This window comes from Saccostrea echinata, unplaced genomic scaffold (genome assembly GCF_033153115.1).
Source record: "Saccostrea echinata isolate AGI-Se365-2 ecotype Australia unplaced genomic scaffold, CSIRO_AGI_Sech_v1 ptg000027l, whole genome shotgun sequence".
Lineage (NCBI taxonomy): Eukaryota > Metazoa > Mollusca > Bivalvia > Ostreida > Ostreidae > Saccostrea > Saccostrea echinata.
This window is the reverse complement of record NW_026889776.1, coordinates 7,117,324-7,138,566: the sequence shown is the minus strand read 5'-3', so window position 1 is coordinate 7,138,566 and position 21,243 is coordinate 7,117,324. Positions and strand designations below refer to the sequence as shown.

The following is a 21,243-nucleotide window of genomic DNA, read 5'->3' as shown; positions in this document are numbered from 1 at the left end:
TTCAGTTTTGTTCTTTATTACAACTCCAGTAATATCTGACATGTGTCTGTGTTTTAGAGTATATTTGTACATCACTTTTTTTGCGAGAGGTCTGAATCGAAATTGTATTCCAACGCGTACAGCAGACCACTTAGAAACCGTGGCATAACAGGGGGTCAAGGCACGGTGCTTACCGTAATATCTTGCTTATCTGATAAATTTAGATTACTAGTAAGGTCCTGACAGTCAAACACGCTTCAAAAAATTCAACAAATAAAGGATACTGCATGTGCGTTCCAGGAACAAACTATCGTTAAAATAAACAGGTTTCATGCACTACAGCTTGGCTACAATAAGAAATTTCTGTTCTTATTCAATAGCTTACTTTTTACGAATACATGTCCATCTTGTATAGTTTTGTTATTTCGCTCTTTGTAATAGATTTATCAAGTAATGTATCTATTTTAATTTCCTTAACAACTAATAGGATGTGCCTTTTTGACTTACTGTCACAAAGAGAGCGCCCTCAAAGCCCAGCAGGCTTTACACGAACAGAAAACCTTACCAGGGGTGAGTAGTAATATAATTATCTCTAAATATATCTTATTTACTTATCTCTATCTAAATGTATCTTATGTATTTATCTGTATTGAAATGTATATAATATAACTATCTCTATCTAAATGCATTTAATATACAGCAATTATCTCTACTTAAATGTATATAACATATTTATCAGTATTTAAACAGTGTAATATATTTATCTCTATTTAAGTGTTTCTTATATATTTATATCCATCTAAATATAACCAATACATTTATCTACATGTATATTTATTTTTTTTTAAATATATTTGTCTCTATTTAAATGTATTCGCTAAATAAACATCTTTTTGGTTTCTTTTGACGGTGACAGGCGTACAATACTAACAAAGCTTTCTTATATCATCTTATCACAGTGGTAATTGAAAATTTTTCTTTTTATATATTTTTCATCTCTCTCTCCCTCTCTTTCTCTCTCTCTCGTTATACAGGTCAACGTGCCTTCTAAATCCTCCATATATTGTTGTTAATTAGATTATATAAAGAAAGTGTTGAAATACTAGTATGCCATTTTCTATACTGAGTGATTCAGTATATACAATGTAAATTATTTCCTGGTAGTAAAAAGATATTTAGTTCATAAACCTCATTTACTTTAACTCTTTGATGTTTTAAAATTCCCTTGATAATCCACTGAATTTATGACTGTGGCCTGGACTTTTATTACCTTTTAATCCAACAGTAATTCGATTTTACCGACAAGTTACTTCCCAAAAGCATGTTCATTGTAAAATCGAGCTGTGGCAAGATTTAACTCACGAGTTCATTTACAACTCCCCGGACACTGTAGTGTAGCGCGTTTGTAAGCTGTTGAAGAAGAAATGCCTTGTCGTGTATTTATCAGTTCTGGTAAGATTCACCCACAAACTATGAATCAAAAAAGTAATTAAATTTCCCTTTCTTGTGTAACTGCACTTTACGAGCAGAAGCGCAGATAAAATTGAAATCGTAAGACAAATTTCTTTTTATCTCTTGTACCCTTCAACCCCTCCTTCGAATGCATGGATTGTGGGAAAAGAGAGATAACTCTTCCTCTAATCAAGAAAAACGAGCTTACAGTGGAATATGTGCTATTGTTTTCCGTTCTCCGTAACCGATATTAAGTGGATTTTATGTTGACACAACACGCGCGGTGCTTGGGAAACAAATAATTTCTATTCAAATCTGCATCCTGTCTTCAGGGATAGAGCTGGTCTTTCTCTTTTCGATAAAGCGACTACTTTCAATTAGTAAATTCAGACACAGTGACTGTAATTATGTAGATAATTTATACAGATAATTTATATACATGTAGATAATTTATATAGATAATTTATACAGATAATCTATATACATGTAGATAATTTATATAGATCTTCTCAAAGATAAGACTTAGTGAGCTCTTCGTTACAATTTTAAGTGTTCATTTAAGAAGTACCTTTAAATATGCTGGGAGAAAAGCGCCGGACAGTTGATATTGTAAGTTAAGTACTTTTTATATAGTTAAAAAGATAAGGAATGTAAAAACATTCTTCATACAATTTCATACAGTTATTATTTTCACAAGAAGTTGCTGTCATGATATACATTAATGTAATAAGTCTTCCACTTTGATGCTTGTTAGTAAATTATGGCACAGATCGAGAGTTATTGCCCTTTAATTTGAGATCCATTTTATTTGTGCGATGCGTATTTCGTTTTTGTTTGTTTTTTTTTAATTCATTTATTCGCTTTTTTTCATATAGAAACTTTTTTCTTTGTATTTTAATTGATTTCTAAATGAATTCCAACACTGTATGTTAAGTATTCAGTACATTCTCAGATTCTGTATGAAAGCAATGCATGTATGTCAGAAATAATGGCTGGAATCTGTTTTTAATTTTTCGAACCTTTTAAAATCCCATATAACCTCTTATCCCTCATTGTAAACATATTCCCCCAGGGTTTGTAAAATAATGTGGAACAAATCTGACCCGAAAAATTAACACGAATCAGATAGTTGTAAATTACACTTTTAACAGATGATCTAAATGTGGTTAAAAGATTGCCTATAAAGGCAATAGAACCTGTACCTGTATATCATCTAATGAAAGAAGCATCCAGGGCGGAAGTTTACTCTCCGGCGCGTTGTACGGAAGTCAAAGTTTATATTGTGCGTTAAATTAATTGCACGCGCGCTCCCTCATCGTTTATATTAGCTAACGGTGTTTGGAGTAGCATCACATGAGCAGAGGTATGTTGTGAAGCGAAAATCAGCACTCTAGACTCTTCCTTTCTTCAGAAGAAGTGAATAAATTGAAGACAGTTGAAATCGATCAAAAATCGGCTTTGCTTTTAATTAAACTCAGACAAAACTTAACAGCCTCTTATTTTTCGGAAGATGCTTAAATTAAGTTCTGGAGATAAAGAAAACCCAAGGTCGTTCACTTTTGTATAGTATATACCAAAGTAAACAGAAATACATCACAGAATCTGTCAGATGGTGTTTTGTTATGGTATAAGAGAGTGTAATTCTATCAATTAATACTTTTTTCAAAAAGTTTTGGTATTCCGTTTTAGGAATAAGGTAACAAATTCCGAAAGAGCATGCACTTTCCACCAACATTGAATTTATTATTTTTAAGAATGTGCGTGATTTTTACCGAAATACTGGGAATATTTTTTGTTATGCATATTTAGCATATATACAGTATACATGTATTACTACAGCATTTAGTGTGCTCTCTCTAACTCTCTCTCTCTCTCTCTCTCTATTTCAATAATAATATAGGAACGTTTTGATTGTAGACTTTTCATAGAGGTTGGAGGATACTTTTTACTGTATTCTTTATTTGTATTCTTGTCGTATTGATGTGGATAAAATTCAAACCTGCAGTAAAGTTCCTGTTATTTCTACAAGGCATGTTTAACCATTATGTTTTATCTCTTGGAGGTTCAATGAATATGCATATTCTACTTACTAAAATTAACACAAAAGACTGGCATTACCATAGAATTATGCAAGCTATCGATTTCTGTAAAATCACTGCCCGCACACTTCCTATGTATTGTGAGTCATATCAAAAACAAGCGACAAGGTCCACGGTATTCATAAACCGAGCACCGCCGCCGGAAACGTACTCACCTAACATACGGAATAAAGAGAATCAACCAGTTTACTGTATAGAATGTCACATTTATTAAAAAAAAGACATAAAGGAAAAAGATCAATACATATACAAACAAAATATAACGAGATATTCCGATTGTTTATGTGAGTTTCTTATAATACAATCAGAGAACCAATACAAACAAAAGATGACGAGATATTCCGAGTATTTATGTGAGTCTCTTATAATACAATCTGGGAATTTTGTATTTTATTCCTGTAACTTGTGACTCAAAATGTATCGTTAATAATAAATTCATTTACTACAGCATTTACAAGAGTATGTAATGTAAGAAGTCTGAGGCATGCTTCATAATTTACAAGATATTTTCTTATAAAATTTAATGTTTTAAACTTACTGTACAATTACTGAATAAGATAGCATGCTAAAAATTACCACAGAATTTCTGTATAAGATATATTGTAAAGAAAAAAAAATACAAAAGAGTTAGTGAACAACATGAAGTAATAATTAAAAAAAAAGCATACTGAACTACTGAATAATATGTTCCTGTTACCTTTCATGTAGACTTAAATATGGGGCTAAATTTTATGCATAGCTTTATAATATATTTAATTCTAAACCACCATAATGAATTTGCTTTTTACTACCATGGTTTGACTATATACTCTCCCTCTCTCTCTCTCTCTTGGATGGTTTTTCGTTATCAATAGAACAACGTGATTTTCATAGTGAGTTAATGATAATTTTATACAAATTACATTAAACATGATACAAGGTTTTTTTTTTAGTTTATCGTTTTGTGGTTTGTAACTGACTAGGATACGAGTGAACTAACGACAATGTTTCTTGAACCTATAGTGTATATAATCAAAGTCATGTTTAGTTAGTGACATTCTACTGGGCGGAGGGCATCTGATTTCAGCCACTGTATAATTACTAGTCTGCTGTCTCCGTACGTCATGAGACACACACGGAATTCTAACACCACTAATTCAAAGTCCCTGCTTTAACCAATAACAGATCATTTACCCGAGAAAAACAGATTTCCAGGTAGCATCGCAAATGAAGAGTTTCCATGGTAACGATTTCATACCTTTTGTCAGGTGTGTATATAATACTAGGTAGTTGTAGGTCGTCGCTCATTGGCAAACGACAGAAGCACGCGTGTCGTGTAATGATCCATTCCCCAGTTTTTGGATCCGCCACTTCAGTTCGCTCCCAAGACGGAATTGCAAGTTCCCTCCGTCCCTTGTACTCGCCACTGCAGATACAGGTAAAACTTCTACCTTAGTGCTTGTGGTTAAAGGGGTTTTAGTCATAACTATATAATATTACACTTTAGATGGGTATTATTTCCAGGATGGATTATTAAGTTTCCAGAAAGTTTTATCGTATATACATTTAATGCATGTATATATCATGATGTTTAATAAGTAATATGACTTCCCCCGCCTCTCTCTCTCTCTCTCTCTCTATATATATATATATATATATACCAGAAATTTTAATTCCGCTTTACTTCTACTTTTTACGACAATTCATTTTATTTGTCTGGACATTTCCGTTTCGCTAGAATGGTAGATGATTGAGTTGTCTCCAAACTGTAAAGATATTTCAAATTTACGAAACGTGAAATATTGTCGTAAACCTTTTAAAGTATCAGGGCAGATCAGGCGGGAGGGGAGATTGCCTCCCTTTGTCCTTGACAGGGAATTGACCTGTATGGTACTCTTAGACTGCGACCGAAGAAAAGTTTATCCTCAGTGTTCTTGTACATGAAACAAATTTGACTTTGCGGTCGGAAAAAAACATTGCGCGATGTTTGAAATTGGTTTGACCCGTTCTGTCGCCTGCTGCTTATCAGAAATATTGCAGTCTTCCTTGGAAGACGATATACAGAGTTGAAGTATTTTACAGTTTTCGGACTATGCACTTCCTCTCTTTTGTGATTGGCAGCACGATGTGAAAATTGTCAATTATTTCTTTTGTTAAAATGGTGTTCAAGGCAAGGGAGGTAACTTTCTGGTGATCGAATTTTCGTACGACTTAACAATTTTTCAAGATTTTCAATTAATCTTCAAAAAATCGACAAAACGAACCAAAAATTACATGAAACTGACCCTTAACTTTTTATACCAGTTATTATTAAGGTTTTCTGTACAGAATGGTTAACAGAATGTTCTCTTTTTTGCATACAAACATTATTGTTTTTTGTTTGTTTTTTTTTTTTTACATATGGTATGGCTAATGTCTGTAAAAAGCAGTTGAAGAAGAACAAAGCTTAGAACTACAGTACTCAAGAATAATAAGGCTGGATAGGTGTATGTCAGTTTACTGTTTAAGGTTGAACATAACCCTGTGAAAATCTTAAACAGTTATGAATTGTGTAAAATCATGATTGAACTTTATTAATCTTTGATTATTTTATTATATGCATACGTACAAAAAAGAATCTTTTTACTTCAGATATAAATACAAATGTATTGATATTTTGATGTTTTCCCTCCGAGGTTATATGATAAGTAGTAGCACGTAATATACAAAATTAGAATAAATCATTGTCTTAACTTTAAAAAAAAAAATCTCTGGAAGTCGTGAAATGTATTCGTTTCAGATTTGTAAAAGATAAAAGACATTGCAGATATGTGACTTCAGAAAATATTTAAGTTTACAGCATACCAAAATCTTCGTTACTTACGCACTATCGATGCTGTGTAGCAAATTTAATTTAAAGAGTACGGCATAATTCTCTTTATTTTCATTGAACATGTACAACTTTTATTCATTTAAGACAAATATTTTTTTTCTTCCAAAAATGATACTCTGAAATAAATAATAATAATAATAAAAACAGCATCACAGAAGCGCTTGGTCGTCGTTTTAATTTTTATACTTATATACAGTATCAGTTTGTGATTGATGTTTATAGCTTTCTAGAACAAGCTTAATTAAATAAAGTAGAATAGTACTAAACAAAACACATCAGGGATCTTATAGATCTACATGTAAAATGCTAAGGAGGATGGGCTAAATTTAACAGCATTATGAACAAACACAGAAAATTTGTCGAAGGAAATTACTATAACACGTTTATTGTAAACAAATCAACTCTTATTTATCAAACAAAATGTTTTGATATGAAGCGAGAAAGCGAGCGTGGGGATAATTCTTTTAAGGAGTAATGTATCACGAACTGGTGCAGTAGATAAAATCAGTAGGTTACATGTATAGTAGAATAGAAATCGACATTATAAAAATCATCTGACCTTGAAAAATTGTCATTTTTTGCATTTTGACAGTTTACGATTGAATCCTCAAATTAAGAACGAAATTTATAGAACCACAATTTGCAAGTTTTGGAAACTTAGCAATACATAGTAAACTATATTGGTGGGCTGATATAACAAACTATGTATTTTCGGTGACAGAATCTTAATGGCGAAAACTCTAAAAAAAAAATTTGGCAGTTTGGTTATCATGTTCTCTAAAAAGCATTTTTATTTTAATGTGTCTTTCATTTATTGAATTAGGCATAAAAGGTTGGGGGTGGGGTTGCAACCAACCTTCCAATGAATATTTTCATGCTAAATTAAAAGTAAAAATTTACGTTAAAAAAGTGTGGGGAGGGGGCATGCAGGCCCAAACGAAATGAATTCATCTGTTATAAAATTTATGAAGTAGTCTATAAGATGAATATAACTGCATCTATATATGTGTATCCATTGTCGTTATTGAGACGAGTTCTGTGTGAATAGGCGAAGAAAACCATTTGTTTTAATTGAGGCTTTACGGCTTTGCTTGACTTGCACATTCTGTAAACTGTACAGGATTGTGTTAAATGAGGTCAGATTGCCAATAAAGCCTGAGAGGTCTTCCATTTACTTAAAGAGAATGTCGGCTCAAATTCCCTAGTCCTCACACCACCTTTACAGCCGTGCATCGCCATAAACGTCAAATAGCTTTATTTTTGTCACGGTACTTTTTCAATAAAATCTGATTCAGATTTGATGATCACAAGTCGTTGTGTTACATTTGCTCCGTTTTCATTGGTTATCGACGCGTGTCTGTCGCACGAACACAAAGACAAGGACAGGTGAAATTCGAAGACCGAACAAACAAAAAATGTAGTCCATACCTGGTTTACGTGTAGAACACCTGTATAGATTCCGTTTATATCAGCATTTTTTTGTTAAGGAGGCAATTTGAACTGGGGAGAAAAAAATAGGTCATTTATTTTTAGATAATTTAAGTGTTTTTTTCTTTTCAATTTGCTTGTAAAACAGACAACAATAAATAATTGAGCTGATGAGTCAGATCGTCTTAAAATAAAAACAGCTTCCAGGAATGCGGACGTAAGTCTCCCTATAGAAGCGGTCTCTCATGTGTTTGTTGTTTCACGAAATTTTCTCGTAACGAGAAACCTCTTTTTTGTCTGTTTGTAATATTTATAGTGTATTGACATCTGCTACTAATAAGCCGTCAATGTTATTTTTTCGTCGGTTGTTTTTTGAAGGTGCCACGGATGAGTTGAAGTTGAGCTCTTCTGGGCATATCTTCATTAGTTTGGGTTTGTTTCCGAGAACATGCTGTTATTAGCAACAAAAAAAAAAACAAAAAAAAAAACAAAAAAAAACAAAAAAAAAAGACACGACAACATGTTTACGTCACTGCGGAGAAATTTCTCAGCACTAAACCTTGTTTCTGAAAAGCGAGGATCTCAAATTAAAAAAAAAAGAATAATTATCAACAAGTCCTTATATATATAAAATATACTGTATATTACGTATGAAATTCAAAGAATTGGAAATAAGTTATCCAAGGAAAATATGACAATACACACATCATAAATTGTTTAACTCGTTCTTGAGAACAATGAGCTTCTATCCCTTGAGATACATTATAATACATTTCATCCTTTTAATTAACTAAGAGAAATTAGATAAAATCGAAAAACAATCCGCTGATGCATTCTAATATGATATTTTCCTAAAAACGGAGGAAAAAACTTGAAGACACCAGTTTCACAAAAGTCAGTTGTCAGCTACATTCAGATGTAAATAATGTACTTTAGTTCGATCAAAGAAGTGTATATAATACGTAGTAGATATGTTGTAACTTTTGTTTTGAAACGAGAAGTGTATTGAAACATTAGTAATTTCAAAGTCAACGGTGAAAATGACTGCATCTCGGAAAAGAATTTGTCATTGTCAATGACTTTCCTTTGCCTGCTTACGAACGGCAGTGACTAAACAAAGTAGCGGATGATCGCTGGAAATAATGACTACTCCCTACATGACAGCAACGACCGAAATTATCATTGTACAGTGTAATTTCCGCAGACTTTTGAAAATCGTGTCATACTGATTTGTTTCAGGTATTACGTATTCAATTTAATTAAAAAATGGTTTGGAAATGATACAACTTTAATTTCTACTGATTATCTTTCATCTTTCAAGACAAGTCAAACTTTATTTGTTATCGTCAAAAATAAGATGGAAGCGCTCATGTGGGACAGGAAATACAGTACCAACCAGACCCAACCTGACACAAAGCGGTCCCAAAGCAGTCCCGGGGACTTTACCAATGGAACGAATTAGGCAATTAAATATCAACTAAAGGTCACGTGATCAGATTCTACATTTAGTTTCTTGTAACAGGTTATTATGCATTATCTCTTTCTGTAAACAACAAGTACAATGTACATGTAGAGTGCCTTGTTCTTGATTTCCAATAAAAGGTACCAGAGATACCTGACGTTGTTACAGACGATTGATCGCTTGTGTTGGGGAAATATGCAATGAATGATGCTCACTTCCTGCTAAAATAGAAGCGAGGGTTTATTATTGAACAGATAACGAGAGATTAAAGATTTACGCGAATTCATAAAACCTCAGTCAGATCAAACGGAGCTAATGTCTTATCGTAATTTGTCTTGGAGCGCGGTATTACTCCCGCCAAAAACAGAAGAGTTCCTTTGACATCAGCAGGGTAAGAAATGAGAAGACATTCACCAAATGTTTTAAGCATTCTTACTTCGTGTGCTGTCGTTAGCTTAAGAACATAACTTAACACCGGGGAAACAAAGATTCCACAGCTTTACCTATCAATAAGCATTATCGGAATATCAAACATGTTATAATCAAACACCAGAGAGCTCAGTAAAGGGAGGCAATCTCAAGTAGTACAGCCGCCTCCAACGTGCACGACTTATCTGGTAGCAGGCGTTTTATGAGGTGATAATGGTTTTCGGTTTTCTTCTTTGTTGAAATTCGACAACTGTTCCACGCAGATTAACGAGCGGGCATGCAGGGTTCCGTAAATCTGGTCTACTAAATGGCCAGTGTTCTGTTTTGTTCAACTTTCCATGAAGACATACACACTTAATAAGCTATGTATTGGTTCCTTGTAGTCTGCCAGTGATCAAGTGATTAGAACAGCATTAGAATATTCATTGTTCGAATCACAAACACATTGAATCTTTTAAATGACAGAATATAAAATTATAGTTATTCATAAGTGAAATTTGTATTTTCGAAATAATTCCTGAAAAAAATTGCAAAGTTGAATAGAAGATACCATTATTATCACGGACTTCGTGTTGTGTGACTTAATACTTACATTGAAACAATATTCCCTTTCATAATGATAAATCTTTCAAAGAGCTTTTGAGCCCCTTAATTTTTAACAATATACAATCTATATCGTTTACACTTTTACACTAACTACAAGCTCCCAATCATAAAAGATTCTTCATCGGGAATTTGTAAACTTCCTTTCAGAACTTTCGCCCTCCATCGCCCCATAAAAAATTGAGGTCCATTTAATAATTTTGAAGCCCTTCTTTTCTGCAGCAAGGATGTCATTTGAGATATCTTCTTGGGAGCTTGAATCGTGCTGCTAATGTTTGAAGAATTTCAAAAATAGTTTGTTTGACAAGTTGTTTTATTCTCAGGAGTCCTGCGTCCATTTGTAGCCGTGGGGTGATCATGAGTGCACTCAGTACCCCTGACATTGTGAGGATAATGTTGTTTGATACCAGTAACTACTTCTCAATGTATCATTGCAGAGTTTTAGCACTGCTGTTTGTAATTATCCTTGCATTTTTGTATTTCTTTAATTTTTTTAAAGAAAAAGTCCGCGAAACACATTCGTACAGCTGCACGTCCATATGTACTTGCAAAGCAGTTGTAAGTGTTCGGGAAAGGTTTACAAAATATGTACAGTATACGCAATTCCCTTGTTGGTTTTTCATTGTTCACTTATTTGTTTACTTTTTTATTTAAAATAGCATGTATAGTATATTACCTGCATTGCTGTATTGCCATTGATGATTGTATTTATTTAACAAAAATACAGATTCTGCAGAATCATGAACCCTAGAAAGTTGAATTCTTTTTCAAGTACCTTTGTTAAAGCACGATTAGATGTGACACAATGAAGTAACCACTTCCTGTTTAAAGCTGTTCGGGAAAATATACGTCCTGAATTCCAGAGTACTGGATTTATCTTTTCTTTGCCGTCAAATTCCATGGAAGAAAAGTTACAAAAGGGGAAATTCCTTGGAGCTGCTCTGAGTAACACGTCGGTCTCGTGCGTGTTCGATTGATGAATTGTGTTGTGTTCAATTTAGAGTGATGCTTGACACGCTGTTACAGGCTTAGATATGAATTATGTAACAGTTTTTGTAACAAACGATTTTAAAGAGGTCTAAAAAGTTGAAAATACTTTGGTTTAGGAGAGACATCCGCTCATAAAATTTTGTAAAGTTAAGACAATTTAAAAACAGAAAGCTATGCTCTATTCCCAAACGTTTTCTCATTGTCTGAGACTGATCTGACAAAACACAGGAGATCTGGCGTCAGCTTTACATATAACTCCATTTATTGTCTGTGGAACTGAACCAGCGAAATGTATTGATTTAAGACAGAGTTTGACAACTTTTCAGAAAAACACAGAAACACTGCAAGACGCGTTTTTTTTTTTTTTTTGTTGAGTAAAAATACATTATTTTTGTTGTCAACATCTGATGATCTGTCCTTAATTTTCGTTTAAATGCGAAGTTGATAAGCTCTGGAATAATAATATACAGGTAACAATGACTGTGTTACTACCAAATTGACCTAAAGTTTGGACACACGACATCCCTGCTTATACTAGTGTAATAAGATGTAATGGTACAGAAACCTCCATCATTTTTTCTATTATACGAGGGTCATTCAAAATATACGTAAACTTTTGTCATTTAAATTCAAATAATATGAATAAAAAAATTCAAATATGTTATGATATAATCATATCAGAATTATCTAAAATTTAAGGTTACGTCTTAATTTGGGTCACAGAGCTTGCTCAGAAATGAACGATTCACTAACAATACACTGTATAATACGGAAGCCCATTAGTGCCAACCTGTATATATAAAGGAAAAGCAATATATAAAAGTAAACCTCGATATATAAAGGAAATGCGAAATATATAAACAGAACCTCGATATATATAAAGGAAATGCGAACTATATAAACAAAACCTCGATATATATTAAGAGAAATGCGATATATATAAAGAGAAAATTTTCCACTGCTTGACCTGTGTCGCTCAGCTGTCCATCAAGATTATATACAGATTAACTCCTGGCAGGGGGAAATCAGTTTTACAGTACTCTTGTATTACTTTCCCAGAATCAGCAGAATGGTGCTATTTAATAGTGTTTGTTTATTTATGAATGTATATATCGATGAACTGTAATTGTAGCATTACTTAATATAATGCATTTAATTGAGTAGATGAGCATTTAATTATGTATTCATGAAATAAGTATGTTTATCATATTTTCTGTGTATTTATTGGCTTTACATGTATTTTGATCAACTTCCTTTTTACAACTACTGTACCTTGTTTACTGTTTTACAAAAATATATCCGTATATTACCTTAAGTTTGGTTTCACAACCGAGAATTTATGAAAATAATGTTAAACATGGACTCCTAACAAGTTAAGTTTTTTAAATACCCTAATTCAAATTATTTTAAATCTATTATAAAAATAATATACTTAGTCTAGTATATCCCCATTGGTTTCAAAGAAAGTGGCTCCCATCAGCCACGTACCTCAAATCACTTGACTCACATGACTTGATGGGAGCAACTTTCTTTGAAACAAATACTGGCACATTCTTAGTAAAGATAAAAACTGCAATGCGATTTTCTCTGAATTGCCTATTGTGTCATATAAACGCAATAAAAATTTGGGTGATATGATCACCTCCTCACTAATTAAATAATCTGTATCACAGATGTGCAAATAGGCTCTTGATGATGGCGGATTTGCAGCTAAGTAATAAACTGTAAGAAATTAAAAATCATAAACCTCGTATCACACCGCCGAAACACTAAATTAGTGTCGAGTCAAGTGATTTAAGGTACGTGGCTGATGGGAGCCACTTTCTTTGAAACTAATTTCAGTATTAACAACCAAAGAAAGCATTTTATTGTTTAAATAAAACATGATATCACAGACATGCATTTTGCACTGAATTATATTTCAATTGAAAATACCCCAAATTTTTATTGCCATAAAATGAACATATCGAGGAAAAAAGTTTTGATTTTATTCTGTCCCATTTGAAATGTAAGAATAAAGCAGTCTTATTTATAAACTTTAAATTAATTTAAATCATCATATTAAGACCCATAAAGAAAACGCAATACACTGAAAAACATCCTGAAACTGAGCCACATCTACCGTTTTCACTCAAACAGTAGCTCAGGGAGCTGCTTATCAGATGTTGGCGAATCCCTGGTGTAACGAAGGTCATTAAAGGTCAGGCGATGGAAATTTTTCTTTATATATATTGCATTACCCTTTATATATACCGATGTTTGTTTATATATTTCGCATTTCTTTTTATATATATATCGAGGTTCTGTTTATATATATCGCATTTCCTTTATATATATCGAGGTTCTGTTTATATATATCGCATTTCCTTTATATATTGAGGTTTGCTTTTATATATTGCGTTTCCTTTATATATACAAGTTGGCACTAATGGGCTTCCGTAAGTATAATGTCTATAGTCATACCTCAAATAAATGCCGCTTAAAGGAAATAAATTTTAAAAGTTCAAATTTAGTATTGTTACAGATCATTTCAGATGCCAAATTGTGATGTAATATTTTGCTTCGTTGAAAAGGAATTATTGAAAAAACAAAACAAAAAAGAAAAAAATGACGTCACAGAAGTCTCGGAGCAGCGAGTAGCAATTTTGTATTGCACTCGATCGAAAACCTCTGAAACAAACTCTGAACAAGAAATTGGTGGAAGAACCAGGAATATTTCAAAACTGGATATTTGTATATAAATGGCAAAAACAAAACAAAAAGTAAAATTCTGGTCAAAAGAGTAGGTAATACCATCATGGAAAGTGGTGTGCGCTTCAGTGTTGCGGAACTTGTGAAAGCAGAAAAACTAAGTTACATTGACGTTACAATGTGTTAAGAGTGCTCCGTAGTGACACAAATGTCGATTTTTAAAATTAAGTAATATGAGTTCCAGTTAATTGAATGAAATGTCACATATGAACATTATATTTTTACATATAAAAATAAGTTTATCTTAATTTTTTGTAAAATAATATGATGAAAAACGACATTGTCTACACAATTTTTAATGACCCTTGTAGTTCATAGCTTATTCCACTTAATATTTTTTTCTTTGATTTTTCTTTAAGTTAGTGAGTCTAATTCTTCATTTTGAGAGTAACCAGTATTATATATAGTCTATTTCAGCTTGATATGTGAGAATTTTAAACTTTTTTGTTTTATAGATGAATCGCCCAATCCAGGTCAAACCTGCTGACAGTGAAAACAGAGCGGGTATGTCCGTATGTCTGTGTGTTGTACGCATGCGCTGTCACTCTCCTAGTGAAATTAACTTTCTTCTGCATGAGTATGCGTTGTCAATAACGTTGATTTTTTTTATCTTTAAATCTTATCCTATATCCAAGAAAAGAATGTGAAAATGGTTACATTAAACATTACTTTTAAAAAAAAAATTAATCTACGATAATTTATTTTGTAATTTTTTACAACACTAACTAAATAAGTAAAGAAGGGGTGGGATGGGGGGGGGGGGCATAGCAGATATTTATGTGTACTTGTACACATGTATACCATATGTGCTAACTTTTTATAATAGTTTTTTTTTCATATATCTAGTTCCTTTACTGTAGTATTTTTTACAATCAGCGGCAGGAATAAAATTAACAAAAGGTATTTTTAAACAATAAAAGTTTCCTTTCAATTAGAATATTGGAAAAAAGTAATTCAAAAACATAATTTTTCACTTACAAAAACCATATTAAGAAAATTAGGTAGCAAATGCTTTTAATACAATAATTGAGAATTTCATGGATATTTTAACGTTACATATAGTAAATACCACCATCACAGAAAGAGAAATTGCCGCCGAGAAACTTGAATGACACGGAAAATCCTTTTTTCCCTTCCTTACAAAGATTTCCATAGTAACCGAGGAAGATTAGAAGACAGATGACATATTTCCCATTCTCTCTGGTTGTTTTTACATTCAATCTTTGAAAAAAAAAGTAATTATGACCCAAACTGAGAAATCTGTATTTTCATGCTGTTAAAGTCAATATTTCTCCAGTACTAGTGTCAGCTAACAGGTGCTCGGGGATCCTCAGCTGTAGCAGAGCCGTGTAATTATCAGCTTGTGATTGTTTTATATTTATGCAGATATGCAAAGAAATGCTGGCTTAATTGTGCCACACTACCTTGGAGGACCTAAGCTCTCCATGGAAACCTACATAACTATACCTCCATCGAAAGACTGTTTGATTAATTAATTCTGTCGCTAGAAAAATACGGCTTTATATAAGTTTATCTTTAGTTTGGGGGAAAAAAAAATCAAGGCATGTAATTTCATTGATAATAACCTTAATGTACTGGAGCTATTTTGTGACTATCGCATTATAGACGAAAACAAAAAAATGCTCGAAGTTTTGATAGGATTTTTTCACATGTAATTCATAAAAGTCCCGGTTTAATGCAATTCAGTAATTAATCTCATCTTAAAGTATCTTAAAGTATCTTTAGAAATCCAAATTGAGACAACTGCTGCTATTATGATGCTATTTTAGTATAGGACTACTAGTACTTAATTAGGGAAAAGAAATTAACGTTGTGTGAATAACTGACAATAATGAATCAAATGGGAAGAAATAACATTCCTTAATTTTGAAATATGATTGAAATTGTTCCGTTCAAGAATTTTTAAAACTCAAAACTGATATTGCGTTGACAATAGACTACAGAGTTAAAGGTTGATAAGAATTGTGAATTACAGTTAAGTAGCAATCCAGAACGTCTTTTAATGCGTGGGTCATCTAGCAGTGGACTAAATAAAGTTGCATGTAAAGCTTTTATTAACAAACCCAATCTTAATCAATAGAACATTTCCAAATTCTCATGAAAATTTAAAATCAATTAGGTATGGGTTAAGTCCCAGAACAAAGACGATCTGAACGTAACCTCGGTACCGGTGACCTCATCAAAAGGGGGATTGACAATATGGTCACTCACAAAGCCGCTGGTCATTGACTCGGGCGCTAATCAGTTTGCCGAGCAGGCAGCGCTTAGTGACAGAAGTCGCGTGTCCTTTCATGGCCCCGTATCCGCGCAGACGACAGGACAGACGACTTAACAAATGGCATCATGGGGAACAGATTCGTGATCACCCTGCCTGCCTGCATCTTTTTGTACAATAATTACAATTATATAAGTTGTACGTTTATCTTTTTCAGGGAAATTTCAAGAATTTCTAAACAATCTTTTTTGAAACAGAAACAAAAACATAAAAAGATTTAAGATCACGAACTCGTCTCTCTTGGGGAATAAGACAAGAGAAGCAAACAAAATTCCGCAGCCCAAGATTCTTTTTCTCTCTTCACGTGTACGAATTTGAATGCAATTCAACAAGAAGTGCAGCATGCACCACTTAGATTTGGCACTATCAAAATTTTGGAAAGCAGTTCTTGTACAGAAACCTTCTTCATTCATTTGTAAACACGGAAGGATGGCACAGGTTTCCTCCTACTTTCATTTCAACCTACACAAACTTCAAAGAAATACATTCTGAAACATCTTCTGCAGTCTATCTACATCTGTGTTACGTTCGATTCGTTGTTAATTGTCGAAAGCTCGCGAAAATATTTCTCTAATGCACGGCAGGTGAAGTCATTTCACTTTTTAAGAAAAACATTCAACTTCAATTAACCAAGCTAGATGGTTTTCGCAGAATGAAGTTTTCCTAACAATTGTTATAAACTGTCTAGGGCTGCACGGCTCTGTATATCCCAGTCCCTCATCCATCAAGATGCGAACATAAATTAGCGAAACTATTTAACTTAATAGCGAGGCTGGCTGCAAAATGTATCATCTGCTTCTCTCTGGAATAATCACAGTCGTTTTTCTTTTTTCTTGATTTGCTTTGTGGGCATAAATTAAAATTACTAATCTTAAGATTACTAATCTTAAGATTACTAAATTAATAATACTTCTCGTTCAAAGTTTTAGATTTTGAAATAAATGAAATATAAACACGGTTGTATGTTTGTCACTTTATTGCAACTCTTTGTACTGATAATTGTGTGTACACACTGTGCTGCACCGATATTCTCAACAATAAATATCGCCATATATCTGCTATATTTCTTTCAATCTGTTTAAAGGACTTTTTAGTGTACAAATTAACTATTAATACATGTAGATAAATAGTCACAAATCCTGAGCCTGTACAAGTATTTCATACAAAGAGTGATTTTCTGATGTAAATTAAAGAAATAATCTTAATCATGAAAATATTGTGTGGACGCTTAATTTTCTCGCGGTTAAATATCTCGTCGATTTTCAGCTTTCACCTTGTACAGGTATTGTTCATCAAAGCGTATAGAGTTGTCAAAATCACTGTCGCACGCGTCCACATTCTCTCAAGCGCGCGCGGAACACGTGCCTACACATTGGCGCGTGTCTCATGATCAGGTACAGCCCAGGTGCGGATTTACTGGGGTGGAAAACTTGCAACCAGAAGAAATGTCTGATATTTATCAGGCAACTTGTAACAAACATATGAATTATTAACGGCAGTGGGTCTTTTATTTGGTGAGCTGATAGGATCTACTATGGAAGGCTAAATAATATATGAAAATCGACGTTTCTAAGTAGAAATAGAATAGAATCAATCAGACAGATTTCGGGGGAAAACAAAACAAAACAAAGCGTGATTGTGCAAATAAATGTCGACTACAAATTGGACATAAAATTAAATAAAGATGTAGATCTAGTGGCTTCAGTTTACATGTACTTTCCGGGATGTTAAATCACACAATAAAGTTTCAGCTGATATGATTGAATGTTCCTGTAACAATTTCGTCGATCGGTTGTGCAAAGATAAAAGCGTGGGAATGCATTGATTTTAGGGTCGATGGGCACAGAATAAAAAAAAGTACCAGTATTGCCTAGGCTTTGTTTGACTGCTCTTGATGTAAAAATCTCATACAACATTACTTCTTTATTTGAAATACGTGGTGCGTTTTATTTGCAATAGTTGTTTAAACGATCAAGATTACTTCGCTTGAAATAATTAAACACTCGGAGATCCAGAAAATAGTTAAAAAAAAAAAAATAAAAAAAAATAAAAGCGGCATTTCGGGTAAATGTTGAATTAAAAAAAAGAGAGAGCGGCATTCGGGTAAATGTTGAATAACCTTATCACTTTTACAACGGACGTGATCTGTAAAAATTCCTTATTAGATAGAAAGTCTCTCGGGGTACAGTGGGTACAGATCCGGACTGTCGGGTACTTAGTGACACCACTAATGGGCTCTTGTTTAAATATTTGCACATTTGTTTGGCACCCGTTTTATCGATTGCCATATAAATCAGTGTGTATATCTTTTATTTACACGCAAACCGTTTTTATGATAATTAATAAAAAATACTATCAGAGAGAGAGTGTGTGTACATGTACTTTAAAGTTACATTTAATGCATGTAACGAAAAGTTTCTAAGTGTATTTTTTTAAAAAATTTTTGTTACTACGTATAATAATCAAATTAAAGCACCAAACCTTCTTTCTTTTATTATTTTTAATAATAATTTTGACCTTTTTTCGCATTGCACATTTAAATATAAACAAAAAGATTAATTAATTCAGTAAAATGAATAATTTCAACACTTTTTATTCAGCTTTTTTTCTATAAATGATATTCTTTAATGTGCTGCAGATCAGTAAAATACTCAAAGTTTGAAGTATAAAGAATCAGCAAACAATATTTAATAAGTTCTCTTTCTTTCATCTCACTAAAAACTATGTTGGATGAGATTTGCATTGTTATTTGTTAACGTGTATATTATTTATGAGTGAAAAAGTTCAACAAATATCTTCAGGTGGCTTTTCTCCATGTTTTATTTTTAAATAATTACGGTGAGTCTAAATCAAGGTAAATTTGGAATGTTTTGCTATTGCAATGCCTATTTATTGATAATATTGATCACAGTTATAAACAAAAATTTGCAGGTAGTGGGGTAAAGGATATAATATAAGCAGGTGCCCGCTAATCAGAAGTTGTAATACATTGGACATATGTCACTTTGTTTGTTGACCAATCGGTGAATGCGATATATACAGTGGTTAAATACAGACAGGTGGTCGTGTGCCGATCCAACACCTTTGATTTCTGTATGACGTAACAAATGACATTACACATACCCAACAAATAGGCAGGTGCCTACCATTATAAAGTTTATAACAAGTTCATTATTACTTAAATAACGAGAGATGTGATTTTCTGCAAATGTTGTGGCTTTGAAATTATTCTTCATTATTATTTGTTTTTTATGACATTCCAGATAGAGAATATTTTCTCATTCCAAGATCAAAACTATAAAAATGATATTTAAGCGCGAACATTATACGACGAGGACAGCATGTCTATTATCACTTTAAATTGCAATGTAGATCAAAGTATCATTAAAACATGAAACCGATAGCACTGAACATGTAAAACGATACTATACATTGTAGGTATATCTGGCTATCAATAGAATGGTGACCAGACGCAGATATTCTCCGTGGACGAATTACATAATGTAATTCAAACCCCCGGACAGGTGACCCCCGGACAACACCTGACAATCGCCATTAACAAACATCACAGTTAATTATCTGGTCTGTTTCTGCTAGGTGTTTGCTGCTAATGACAGGTCAAATTACATAAATGTCGCGAATTCTCGCGCGTGCGCTTGACAGGCGTGAAAACGACAAGATTCAAAGTTTATAACAGTTCTCAAGTTTTGAACAAAAAATATTCAATATTCATTTATTTTCATGAAAGAAATAGTTGTTTTGTGTTCGTGGGAAAACTTGAAATTTATCATTGTGACGAAAAACATAAACATCATATTTATTATAATTTCTTCTCAAGTAAATTAGGTTTTCAAACAAAAATGTTCAGTTTGAAAGTTTATCACAGTTTAAGAGTTTGTATTTGAAAAAAATATGCTTGTACACTTCGTGGGAAAATTGGGTTCATATTGAGGAAAATATGCAAATATATATCATGTAAAATTAATTATACTTTTCCAATGAATAATTGATTGATTAGCATTTATACCATTGCACACTCCACGGAAAAAAAAAATCAATATTTATAAAATATCGTACTTTGCCATTGATATTATTGAGAAATTCAAAATCACGTCCATTTATAAATCAATATTTCCAATATCTCTTTGAGGGCCCGTGTTTGGGCTTCCTAAAATCCCCATGGAGGTTTAATAGCTACCAGCTTCCGTAAGTGGGTTATACCACTGAAAAGGGGGGATCAGCTTCTTTGTCTGGGACTGCGAATAATGGTAAACAAAGCAGGTTTAATCGTTTTGCGTTGCGGGATCTTTGAGAGAGGAAGATTGAAGATCTCGCAGGCGGCGGTATAAATCTCGCACGGGTCACGAGACCGTGTCATTCCCTTGTTGTGTGTTGGTGTTGTAAAATTGTTGTGATACAAAGCTTTATACCGTTATAATTAATTGTTGTGTGGTTTAAACTTCATCAGAAATGGTTGCTGGAGGTATGTTTGTTATTTTTTGTTCATTTCAATAATTTAAAAGTTTTTTCTCACTATTTTCCCCTTCTTTTAAATTTAAAAACATTACTTGAGGGATTTTTTTTTCAAAATCATCTTTTCATCACATAATATCGATTAATTTTTTTTTTAATTAAAAATTGCATGATTTATTCATATCCATTTATTTGCGGTGGGTGACATTGGAAAATCATCCGTTTAACAGTTATTGAAATTGTTGACAAGTTTGTTTCTTCCGTAGATAAGTGTTTAGTATTAACACAAATGTGTGTTATTTTCTACATATTTGCACCGGAACTAATCAACGCGTGATAATTACTGATCTGGGTGATGAGAATTGCATGTCGTGCTGTGCTCATGATTTCACTGGTTGTGTGTGTTCTCACTTCTGTAGCTTCCTAAGTA

General features: G+C 32.9%; 1 protein-coding gene across 2 annotated transcripts in view; it reads left to right on the top strand.

Moving 5' to 3' along the window:
* The window catches only part of LOC133193467 (CUGBP Elav-like family member 3-B), a 50,286-nt gene that overhangs the window by 15,431 nt on the left and 13,612 nt on the right, over positions 1-21,243 (top strand). For both annotated transcript variants that reach the window (XM_061329421.1, XM_061329422.1), the window contains exons 2-3: positions 467-549; positions 14,500-14,548. In XM_061329421.1, coding sequence (XP_061185405.1) covers positions 467-549; positions 14,500-14,548 — 132 coding nt within the window. The remainder of the gene's footprint in view (positions 1-466; positions 550-14,499; positions 14,549-21,243) is intronic.